The sequence below is a fragment of the Nilaparvata lugens genome, chromosome 14 (assembly GCF_014356525.2).
Source record: "Nilaparvata lugens isolate BPH chromosome 14, ASM1435652v1, whole genome shotgun sequence".
In the NCBI taxonomy this organism is placed as follows: Eukaryota; Metazoa; Arthropoda; class Insecta; order Hemiptera; family Delphacidae; genus Nilaparvata; species Nilaparvata lugens.
Window position 1 is genome coordinate 3,621,583 of NC_052517.1, and position 12,970 is coordinate 3,634,552.

The window sequence follows — 12,970 nt, forward strand, 5'->3', positions numbered from 1 at the left end:
AATTGCCGGTCAGGATTGCTCACACTTATACCAAACTGACAATCTCTGGATAGCAGCGCTCATTCTATACGAAGCCATAGCGACTAGCCAATCTACAGATGGAAATTTCCATCTACTTTATATTATTAGATATTATTTGAATTTCAATTTGTTTTGCAGGTTTTCTGCGCAGAGCTACCAGTGTTTTTGCGGGAACATTTCAACGGAATGTATCGGACCGACGTGTATTTCCTGTGTAAAACCCTGGCCGAGGTTCCAATATTTTTGGCGATTCCAGTATTGTTCACAGTTGTGATGTATTATATGGTGGGTCTCAACCCGGCGCCTTCAAAATTCGTGCAGGCTGGCATTATTATAACATTGGTTAGCAATGTGGCCACATCCTTCGGTGAGTATAAAACTGAAAATATTTATTTAAATTGAAAAATGAATAAAAAATACAAGATATACGCTCATAGAAAAAGATAGCTTAAGAAGATGTCCCATGGTTTGGTTTGTAGAATTCATTCGAAGTTTGGAAGCTTTGTATCAAATTATCGTATAGTGTATCAAGTTGAGGGGATACTGTATCATATTGTGTTGATACTGTATCAAGTTGAGATGGTACTGTATCATAGTGTGTTGATACTGTATCATTTATAGTGATACCATGGAGAAAAGATAACATATAAGAATATATCCCATAGTTTGTAGAACTCATTCAAAGCTTGGAAGCTTCGTATCAAATCATGGTGTTGTGTGTTAAGTTGAGGTGAATCTGTATCACGTTGAGATGATACTGTATCATATGTTGTGATACTGTATCATTTATAGAGATATATAGAGAAAAGATAGCATTAGAAGATGTCCCGTGGTTTGTACAATTCATTCGAAATTTGGAGGTTTTGTATCAAATTATGGTGTTGTGTATTGAGTTGACGTGATACTGTATCATATTGTGTTGATACTGTATCATTTATAGTGATACCATGAAGAAAAGATATCATAAGAAGATATCCCAAAAATCAAAACTTGGAACTTTTATATGTAATTATGGTGTTGTGTATCAAGTTGAGATGATACTGTATCATATGTGGTGATACTGTATCATTTATAGTGATATAGAGAAAAAATAGCATTAGATGTCCCATGGTTTGTAGAATATTCGTTCAAAGTTTCGAAGCTTAGTATCAAATTATGGTGTAGTGTATCAAGTTGAGGTGATACTATATCATATTGTGATGATACTGTATCAAGTTGAGATGGTACTGTATCATAGTGTGTTGATACTGTAACATTTGTGGTGATACTGTATCATTTATAGTGATACCATGGAGAAAAGATAACATATAAGAATATATCCCATAGTTTGTAGAATTCATTCAAAGTTTGGAAGCTTTGTATCAAATCATGGTGTTGTGTGTTAAGTTGAGGTGAATCTGTATCACGTTGAGATGATACTGTATCATATGTTGTGATACTGTATCATTTATAGAGATATATAGAGAAAAGATAGCATTAGAAGATGTCCCGTGGTTTGTACAATTCATTCGAAATTTGGAGGTTTTGTATCAAATTATGGTGTTGTGTATTGAGTTGACGTGATACTGTATCATATTGTGTTGATACTGTATCATTTATAGTGATACCATGAAGAAAAGATATCATAAGAAACTTCAACTGAGTTGTGGTCGATGTTGTAGAAACGTTCCATGATGAAATAAAAACACATAGATGTTGTCAGTTTTCTACACTTTAATTTGGTACACGACCATGGTTTCGAAACCATGGTCGTGTACCAAATTAAAGTGTAGAAAACTGACAACATCTATGTGTTTTTATATCATAAGAAGATATCCCAAAAAATCAAAACTTGGAACTTTTATATGTAATTATGGTGTTGTGTATCAAGTTGAGATGATACTGTATCATTTGTGGAGATACTATATCATTTATAGTGAAATAGAGAAAATATTTGGCTTCAGAAACGCATTGGGTACAAGAGAGGCGCTGTTTGCATTTAACGTTTTGACTCAAAGACTCATGGACGTCAACCAACCAGTATATGTGGCCTTTCTTGATTATAACAAAGCCTTCGACAAAGTTCGCCATAACCATCTCATAAAGCTGATGAAGGATAAGAACATGGACAAGAACGATATCAGAATAGTAACATACCTCTATTTTTAATCAGACCACCAAAGTTTTAGTTGATAATGAACTTTCCGAGGAGATAGATATAAAACGTGGAGTAAGGCAAGGATGTGTGCTCTCACCCTTACTGTTCAATCTGTACTCAGAAGACATAATACAAGAAGCACTGGAAGGTCAAAATACAATAGGAGTGAAGGTAAATGGGAAGATCATTAATAACATAAGATACGCAGACGATACGATACTAATAGCGGAAACCTTAGAAGAACTACAAGGCTACTGGATCAAGTAGTAAAGACCAGCGAGGAGAGAGGGCTAACACTGAACACAAAAAGACCAAATTTATGACAATAACTAAACACCGACAACAACCAGAAACACTATGGATTGGAGGCGAGCTAGTGGAGAAGGTCTGCAAATATAAATACTTGGGAACAATTGTCACTGACAACAATGACTACTCCGAAGAAATAAAATCAAGAATTGGACAGGCTAAAGCTACTTTTAATAAAATGAGGAGCTTACTGAGTAGTACTGATCTTAGCCTGCATCTCAAATTAAGAATGCTTAAAGGCTACGTATTTCCAGTTCTATTATATGAATGGGAGCTGGACTCTTAAAAAGAACGACACCGACCGGCTAGAAGCATTTGAGATGTGGGCTTATAGAAGAATTCTCAGAATAAGCTGGACTGACAGAACAACCAACAAGGAAGTATTAAGAAGAATGGGAAAGGACAGAGAATCATGATCACCATCAAAATCAGAAACTGCAATACCTGGGTCATGTAATGAGAGGAGAGAGATATACACTTTTGCAAAACATCATACAAGGAAAGATACAAGGCAAAAGAAGTATAGGAAGAAGACGGATCTCCTGGTTAAATAACTTGAGACAGTGGTACAACAGTAGTTCCATTGATCTTTTCAGGGCGGTTGCCTCAAAAATCAAAATTGCCATGTTGATAGCCAACCTTCTTAAAGGAGACGGCACATAAAGAAGAAGAAGAGAAAATATAGCATTAGATGTCCCATGGTTTGTAGAATTCATTCAAAGTTTGGGAGTTTTGTATCAAATCATGGTGTTATGTATCAAGTTGAGGTACAGTAATACTGAATCATATTGTGTTGATACTGCATCATTTGTGGTGATACTGTACCATTTATGTAGAAAAGATAGCATGAGATGATATCCCATGGTTTTTAGAATTCATTCAATGTTTGGAAGTTTTGTATCAATTATGGTGTTGTGTATCAAGTTGAGATGATACTGTATCATTGACAATCTGACTGTATCAAGTGAGGTCTAAGATTCAATACAAAATCGTGTAGTACCTATAGATGGAATTACTGAGATATTGCAATTAATCAAATTGCTAATGAATTAATAACAATTATTAAACGAAAATCCAAATTAATTTGAAATATAACGATAGAATTATCATTTACAAGAATAATTAGGAACAATAATTTATAATGTATGTTTGTAGAATATGAAAGTCTACAGATGGAAATAAATTGGAAGTTGCAATTGTTCAAATGCTAATTAATAATAATTATTATTAAACGAAAATCACAATTAAATGCTGTAATTCACCCCGAAGACTTCTGCTACTGCAAATATTGACAACAGGGTAAACAGCTAGATGGAAATTCGATGAGCGCTACTATTCAAAAATTATTTGTCAGCCCGGGAATCGAACCCATTACCTCCTAATTGCCGGTCAGGAATGCTTACCCTTACACCAAACTGACAATCTCTGCATAGCAGCGCTCATTTTATACAAAGCTGCTGGCCGCTTTGTATAATAGCGCTGCTATCCAGAGATTGTCAGTTTGGTGTAAGGGTAAGCATTCCTGACCGGAGGTACTGGGTTCGATTCCCGGGCTGACAAATAATTTTTGAATAGTAGCGCTCATCGAATTTCCATCTAGCTGTTTACCCTGTTGACAATATTTGCAGTAGCAGAAGTCTTGGGGGTGAACTTGTAGTGCCCTTTTAATAAAAACTTTAAAATTTTAACAATTAGTTTCGACAGGCCTAAGTTTTATCATTATGTTCTAATTCTATTATCTACTGTATTTTTATTTTGCAGGATACCTCATATCATGTGTAAGCTCTTCAGTGTCAGTAGCGTTATCAATAGGACCGCCTGTGGTTATCCCATTCCTACTCTTTGGAGGATTCTTCTTGAACGCTGGGTAGTTTATTTTTTATCTTCATTATTTATTTATTTATTATTTATTTATTATTTATTTATTTATTTATTTATTTATTTATTTATTTATTTATTTATTTATTATTTATTTATTTATTTATTTATTTATTTATTTATTTATTTATTTATTTATTATTTATTTATTTATTTTTATTTATTATTTATTTATTTTTATTTATTATTTATTTATTTATTTATTTATTTATTTATTTTTATTTATTATTTATTTATTTATTTTTATTTATTTATTTATTTATTTATTTATTTATTTATTTATTTTTATTTATTTATTTATTTATTTATTTATTTATTTATTTATTTATTTATTTATTTATTTATTTATTTATTTATTTATTATTTATTTATACGTGGATACAATAACAAATCATATAAATATGATTGGGAAGAACAACAGGCTTGGCCAAAACTATTCCATTCCCAAATTTTGATTACATGTCCAAAATAGGTTATGTTTCTTCTGTAAGAAGTTCAAGCTCAACTTTCGTCCAAAAATAAATATGAGATGCAAATTTTAAATTTAGAAAAATTGAAACACCAAATTATAGTTAAATATTACACTTAATTATCACTGCACATTGTATTAATTAAGTTATTTTATGAATTTTGAAGCCAAAAATACACACAAATGTATAATTTATTTTCATGTCTCAAATAAAACTCTAATTTTCTTGATATTTTTCAATTTTGAACGGCCTTTATAAAGCTTCTGTTGTCTATTGAACAACGTTCCATTCTATAGTGAGGTCCACGTTATAATGGCAGTGGAGAAAGATAGGAGAACAACGTTGCCGATCCTCGGTCTTGTCCAATGACTTCTATAGACGGTAGCTGGTACAGGTTCATTGATGTAATATTAACTGTTCATTCTCGTTAAAAATAATCAATTATATTTTATCATAGAGAAACAATAGCGTAAGTAGATATCCCCCCATGGTATAGGGAATTTATGTCGCAACTTTTACTGTTATCTCAAGCCGATTACTGTCGATTATTGTAAATTTTTACTGTTTTTTTTTGGGGTGATAGTGTATGAACAGCACAAATTTGAGAGACTACCAGCGACACAGAGCTGCATAGGAAAGAACTACGTGAACTATCGGCTTGGGATAACAGTAAAAGTTGCGACATAAACGCCCTATACCATGGGATATCTACTTATGCTATCGTTTCTCTATGATTCTATTTAGTAAGAAATTATATTTTCCAATAATTTCATAATTAAGATGAAATATTATGTTAATTAGTTATCAATTCTACATTGTTAAAAGACGATCTGACACCACAGCAAAGCGAGAAAGAGACAACGCTATCCGCTTTGTTGAATGATAGACAAGGATAGCAACACCATTGCTAGTAATCAAACACTGCCATTATAACGTGGACCTCACTATAGAAGGAGAAGGAGAGTTATATTCACCTATCTCTTGATGAAGGAAGAGAGAGAAAATCATGTAATTCAAGATATTGGAAGGTAGGAAAAAATAGATAATTCTCGCTTCTTATACGAGAGAGAGATACAGTGCGAGAGAGCGCTATCCGCTTTGTTGAATGATAGACAAGGATAGCAATACCATTGCTAATCAAAACACTGCAATTATAACGTGGACCTCACTATAACAAAATGAATATTAGTTGATTCGGCGATTAATTATGTGTAATATTTCTTCTGTATATGTTTCGTTTTGAAGCATCTTTATTTGAAAATCTGTTTTGTGAAAATATTCTAGGACTGAAAATGTAGTGAAGTGAACAACTACAAGACTTAACCTATTTGGGACTATGTGTAACCTTATCTAAATTTGGGAGAAGAATAGCACAAGGTTACCTTATTTTTCTCTCCCTATCATTTTGATGATGTACTTATTGTATCAATCAATATAGAATAAAAAATGAATGAATAAAGTTAATCTATATAAGTGATTAAATTATTTTTTTATAATTTTCAGATCTGTTCCCCCGTACTTTGAGTGGCTAAGTAACTTGTCATGGTTCAAGTATGGAAACGAAGCCCTTCTTATCAACCAGTGGGGTGACGTCACTGATATTAAATGTACAAGGATGAACGCTACATGCCCTAAGGATGGACATATTATACTGGAGACCTACAATTTTAGCGAGGTAAGTTATATAAGCCTAAACAATCTAGAAATATTTTTTCTTCATTCAAAAAATAAAAAAATGAATATTTAATAAACTTTGAGAAATATTACCAGAGGAAAGTTGTTTTAGCTTTTATAGCCCGGTTGCATAAAAGCGAGTTAAATGTTAACCGTGATCAATTCCACGAGAACCAATCAGAGAAGGCTATTTTGAAAAGACGGTAATTTTTATAAAATTTGAGAGCAATATGGGAGGGGATCGAAAAGCCAGTATAATTTGGGGAAAATTTCAATAATGCTATTATATCATAAACTATCAATTTTATTATTGTTAGCGTCGGTTGCACAAGAGCGGGTTAAATTTTAACCGTGATTAATTCCACGAGAACCAATCACAGAAGACTTTTTTGAAAAGACGGCTTCTCTCACAAAAGCGGGTTAAATTTTAACCGTGATCAATTCCACGAGAACCAATCAGAGAAGGCTTTTTTGAAAAGACGGCTCCTCTCACAAAAGCGGTTAAATTTAAACCGTGATCAATTCCACGAAAACCAATCAGAGAAGGTTTTTTTGTAATGACGGCTTCACTCACAAAAGCGGGTTAAATTTTAACCGTGATCAATTCCACAAAAACCAATCAGAGAAGGCTTTTTTGAAAAGACGGCAGCTTCTCTGATTGCTCCTCGTAGAATTAATCACGGTTAAAATTTAACCCGTTTTTGTGCAACCGGCACTAAAAATAATAAAATTGATGGTTTATGATATAATAGCATTGTTAAAATTTTCTCCAATTATACTGGATTTTCCCTCCTCATATAGCTCTCAAATTTTATAAAAATAAGAAATTCCAACCTTATCTTGGACTTTGTCACCTATAAATTTGGAAAAAATCGCACAAGGACTACATTATTATTTTATCTACCAATGTTATTACATCAGTGCCATTTGCATTGTAAAATGAATAAATAAATAAAACATTGAAGTTCCGTGTCCAAAATTTCATGATTTCTATACATAGAACTATTAAAAATAAGATTGATGAAATATTAATAATTTTTTCTTTGTTTCCAGAATGACTACCTCATGGATTACCTTTGTTTGATTGGTCTGATTATTGGATTCAGATTATTTGCTTTCCTCTCCTTACTCTACAGGACATCAGGCAAAAAACATTAGAAAGTTGAGAGAGTAGAAAATCCTATAAATGAAGGAAAACACTATAAAATGATGGGAAAAAACGTTGATAAATTGAGTAAAAACAGGTGGAAAACATTTGAAAAATAGAGGAATGGTTCTCTCTCTACTTTTTACCAATTGAAGTTACTCATCTATCTCATTTCCCATGACGAACTGCTACCTAGTTTTAATATTTTTTAAAACTATTTTCAAAGTTTTGAACTATTTTCAAAGTGTTGAACTATTTTCAAATTTTTGACACTGCAGTCTAGTTAGTTGAAGGTATGCTCTATTAATGTTCAACTCGAGTTTTATTGATCAAGGGTTGAAGACAGTTACTTAATGGCAGTTTAACCGAACCCAAGTAGGTACAACTTAACCCAGGTTAAAAGACCGTCAATGTTATCAGGTTTCTGAACAGGTTTAACCAATTTTGACTTAATCCGAGATTAAAGGTCTCTCACTCATTTGCAGTTTAATTCAAGTTTAACTCAATTCATGGTTAAAAGGTTCACTACTCAATGACAGTTTAACCCAAGTTTAACTTAATCCAGGGTTTATGTCCACTACTCAATGACAGTTTAACCCAAGTTTAACTCAATCCAGGGTTTATGTCCACTACTCAATGACAGTTTAACCCAGGTTTAATTTAATCCAGGGGTAATGTCCACTACTCAATGACAGTTTAACTCAAGTTTAACTTAATCCAGGGTTAATGTCCACTACTCAATGACAGTTTAACCCGAGTTTAATTCAATCCAGGGTTAATGTCCACTACTCAATGACAGTTTAACCCAAGTTTAACTTAATCCAGGGTTAAGGTCCACTACTCAATGACAGTTTAACTCAAGTTTAACTTAATCCAGGGTTAATGTACACTACTCAATGACAGTTTAACCCAAGTTCAACTCATTCCAGGGTTGAGAATCTTATGTTAAAAGTTACAGTTCAACTCCAGTTCAACTTGGTACAAGATTAAATCAAGCTACGGTCGTATGATGAATCACATTCCGAGCTTGAACCATCAGCTGATCCAATAAAGTTCAAACTTGGATAAGTTTTGGAATAATATTGGAGAATTTGATAGAACAATGCAAAACCATTATAGCTTGAATAATTGGGAGGAATACTACAATATATTAGATGGAGAGGTAACGATTTTTATCTTGTTGATATTAAATGTTTATTTTATTTCATAGTTTTTAATATGTGATGATGTGTTCAACTAGAATACTAAACTTAAGTTGAACAATTAACTGATTTTATTTTCTATTTTGGTAGTGTTTTGAATGAAGCAATTCATTATGAATACGGGATTCTTTATTGGACAATGAATTTTCATAATACAGATGGAAATTACTGAGGTATTGCAATTATTCAAATGCTAATGAATTAATTATTATTAAACGAAAATCCAAATTTCGAATTTTTGAATAGTAGCGCTCGTCGAAATTCCATCTAGCTGTTTACCCTGTTGTCAATATTTGCAGTAGCAGAAGTCTACGGGGTGAATTACAGCATTTATTTGGATTTTCGTTTAATAATAATAATTTTCATAATGTCCAATACGGTAATAAAAAATATTCATATCATTGAGAGTAGGATTTCTAAAATCGCTAATTTTTTTGTAGGTAGTTGTTTTTAATTATTAGTAAAAATATAGTAATCAAATCAAATATAGTATTCATTATAAATTACTGAATACTCAAATAATTCGTCATTATTGAACAATGAATTATAAATTTTGATAAAGTCAAATAATATAGAATGAATTTGTATTATTGGTTTGTTGTAGTTTGAAATCTACCATTAAAAAATCAGGTTTCTAAATACTAAATTGGTACCGTACTCATATAAGTATTATTATACTTATTGTTAGTAACAACATTTCTTATAGGGCTACTGAAATTAGGTATTGAAACATAATAAAATGATTTACACTAAAAATGGCTCTTGAAGAGTTAGTGTCAAGTCTTCTCTATCTTCCCATTGGTCGACGATTTGTAACAAAAATAAATTTGTCGATCAACAAACCAACAAACGGAGATGCAGAGATAACACAGCTATAGTGAGGTCCACGTTATAATGGCAGTGCTTGATTAGCAATGGTATTGCTATCCTTGTCTATCATTCAACAAAGCGGATAGCGCTATCACTTTCTCGCTTTGTCCCTTTGTTGCCAGATCGTCTTTTAACAATGTAGAATTAATAATTAATTAACAAAATATTTCATCCTAATTATGAAGTTATTGAAAAATATAATTTCTTGCTTCATAAAATATATAATAGATTAATTTAAACGAGAATGAACAGTTAATATTACATCAATAAACCTGTATCAGCTACCGTCTATATAGAAGGTATTGACAAGACAGAGGATCGGCAACGTTGTTCACCTATCTTTCTCCACTGCCATTATAACGTGGACCTCCCTATAGTTGTGCTTTGATCAAAATAAGGAGGGTACTTGATAAATTTAATTGTGTTCCAATTATTATTTGTACCGTACTACTTTCAAGTACTTATTAAGATATTTATAATTTTAGTAAACGTTCTTCAAACACTTTCATTGAAATTTGGGAATTTTTTTCCAATTCCTGAACTTCTTGATTGTTTATGAACTTTGGGTGAATTTCTCAAATTCAATATCGATATAGAAGCTTGTAGTTTTTAGAATAATATTATATTTCTTGAAGAAAAATAGATTTAGCTCAGTTTATAGTCTGCTATCTAAGTCTCAAAATTATTTGTATTTTGATATTATTAATTATATTTTGTTACAAGAAGTCTGGTTGTCAATTATTTACCTTTATTTCAAGGGTGAATGTACTTACCTGAAGTAATCTATTAATAGTCTATCGAGAACCGAGCTTCGCTCTGGAGTACAAAAGCATAAAAAAATTATCACGAAAGAAGAAATTATAATAACATTCATACAGAAATGTTCTATCTAATCACAGTAAATTGAGATTAATTCCCAGAGGAATGCAAAAATTTCCCTCACCAAGGCCCGGTTGCACAAAAGCCGGTTAAATTTTAATCCTGAATAATTTCATGTGAACCAAATCAGAGAAAACCATTTCAGGAAGATGGATCTACAGGAATTAATCAGAATTGAAAATAACCCGGCTTTTTTGCAACCGGCACTAAGTACCTGATTGAATGATTACAAAAGTTCAACAGCTGAGTCATAATTTTGACACAGTCCCACACACATGAACTCGCTCACTCACTTCCATCACCAACAGACGGCGGAATAATTATTATCTGCTGTTTTTCCAAGGATGAATAGTAATTATCCTTTTAATGTCCTCCAGCGAGTTTTCCCAGGGATGAGACCTAGTGCAATCGAATCTTTATATTATAAACCTACTGTGTTCTGAATTTCGTGAGAATCGTTAGAGCCGTTTTCGAGATCCGGTGAAATACAAATATATAAACATCTGAACATATAAACAGAAATTGCTCGTTTAATAGTATAGGATTGTGAGATTAATAGCAAACCAATGTTAATAAGATGCAGAATTGAGACCTGAGTATGATAATGGTAGAATTATAGAGAAAAGATAGCATAAGATATGCCATGGTTTGTAGAATTCAATCAAAGTTTGGAAGTTTTGTATCAAACTATGGAGTTGTGTATCAAGTTGAGATGATACTGTATCATATTGTGTTAATACTGTATCTTTTGTGGTGACAAGTGGATTATTCATTGCATGCATTACACAGATGTCTGGTCGTGTCTATTTCTATAAGGTAGGGTTTCAATATTTTTCAAGATGCGTACCCATCAGTATCAATATTCTCACATTTGAAAAACAAATTTAAAAGGTGATTGAAAATAAAATAAAAAATGATAAAATGAACTGAATAATGCCGAAGAAATTATAATATTCTTGACTAAAAAAAATTAATTTCAAAATAGTTGAGAAATATTTTTATCAGATTATCACGAAACTGGATAAATCATCATATGGGAAACAAATTCAAACGTGAACTGAGTTTATTAACATAAGTGAGTTTTTAGAAGTAAAAGTTTTCAAGAGTAAATTCAACTGTGAATAGTGATTCAACTAAAACAGGTGACAGGTGAATCAGATACTCTTGTGGATGAGAAAACTGCGTGAGGTCTACTGTTCACAGAACTACTATTATTATTTGTATTTATGAACTTCTAGTTGCACAAACTTCTATCAAATTTAATGGACATTAAATCACGATAAACTCCACGATAACCAATAAGGGAAGTCTTACCGTCTTCAATCAAAGGTTACAATTTTTTACATGAGAAAAACAAATCAAACAACTTTGGAAATTCGTTTGATAGATAATCATTAAATAATATATTAATCAGCAACCTCCTCAAAGTGATAATTTGTATTTACATAAATTTAATCAAAGGTTAATTAACTTTTATTTACATCAAAAATCAAGTAAAAAGTTTGGAAACTCGTTTAATAAATAATCATCAAATAATATTAAATAGAAGTGAGTAATATAACTATTTTCAACTTTCACAAGCAACCTCCACATATACAGGATGATAGCCTAGTTTGTAAATACACAAACTTAATCTAAGATTAATTCTATGCGGTAGCACAATTTTTCTTCATTTTTCGACACACAAAGATCATTATTCATTCTAATTTCCAGGCTTTTGATGTTGACCTGTAAGTTAGAACGATAATCCACCTGGGTTGAAAATGTATATTTTCAAATAAATAATAATCAATTAAGGCCGTGCAAAGGCTAAAAATAGACTTTCTACTCAAGATATTTTTCCAAGTTTTTCGATTTGTATATCATCAAGCTATCAAAATGGAAAAGTTTTCTCAGGAAAACATTTTTTTCCGATCATTACTTTTTGAGATATGAGCGACTGAAGTTTGCATTTTTGGGACAGAACATTTCAAATTCGGTAAGAGATGAATCCATGAAATTCAGAGGATGGATTCTCTATGGTATTGTCGATCTAGTAGAACAAAAAGTTTCTGAAAATAACAATTTTTGGAACAGTTATTCAATTTACCAAAAATTACTCAACTAAAAGTTATTTTTGGTTATTCTTAGTAAATTCAATAACTATCTTAAAAATTGATATTTTCGGAAAAATTTTGTTTTACTACATCAACAATACCATGAAGAATCCATCCTCTAAATTTAATGGATTTATCTCTTACCGAATTTGAAATGTTCTGTCCCAAAAATTTAAACTTTAGGCGCTCATATCTCAAAAAGTAATGATTAGAAAAAAAATGTTTTCCTGAGAAAACTTTTTCATTTTTATAGCTTAATGATATTCAAATCAAAAAACTTTGAAAAA

At 31.6% G+C, this 12,970-nt stretch overlaps 1 protein-coding gene across 1 annotated transcript in view; it reads left to right on the plus strand.

The window, feature by feature from the left end:
- Positions 1-10,433, plus strand: part of LOC111056360 (protein white-like) — a 46,322-nt gene extending 35,889 nt beyond the window's left edge. Inside the window, 4 exon segments of the mRNA XM_039441143.1 lie at positions 160-388; positions 4,229-4,334; positions 6,319-6,490; positions 7,543-10,433. Of these exon segments, the coding sequence (XP_039297077.1) occupies positions 160-388; positions 4,229-4,334; positions 6,319-6,490; positions 7,543-7,647 (612 nt within the window). The 3' untranslated portion in view covers positions 7,648-10,433.
- The last annotated feature ends 2,537 nt before the right edge of the window (positions 10,434-12,970 follow it).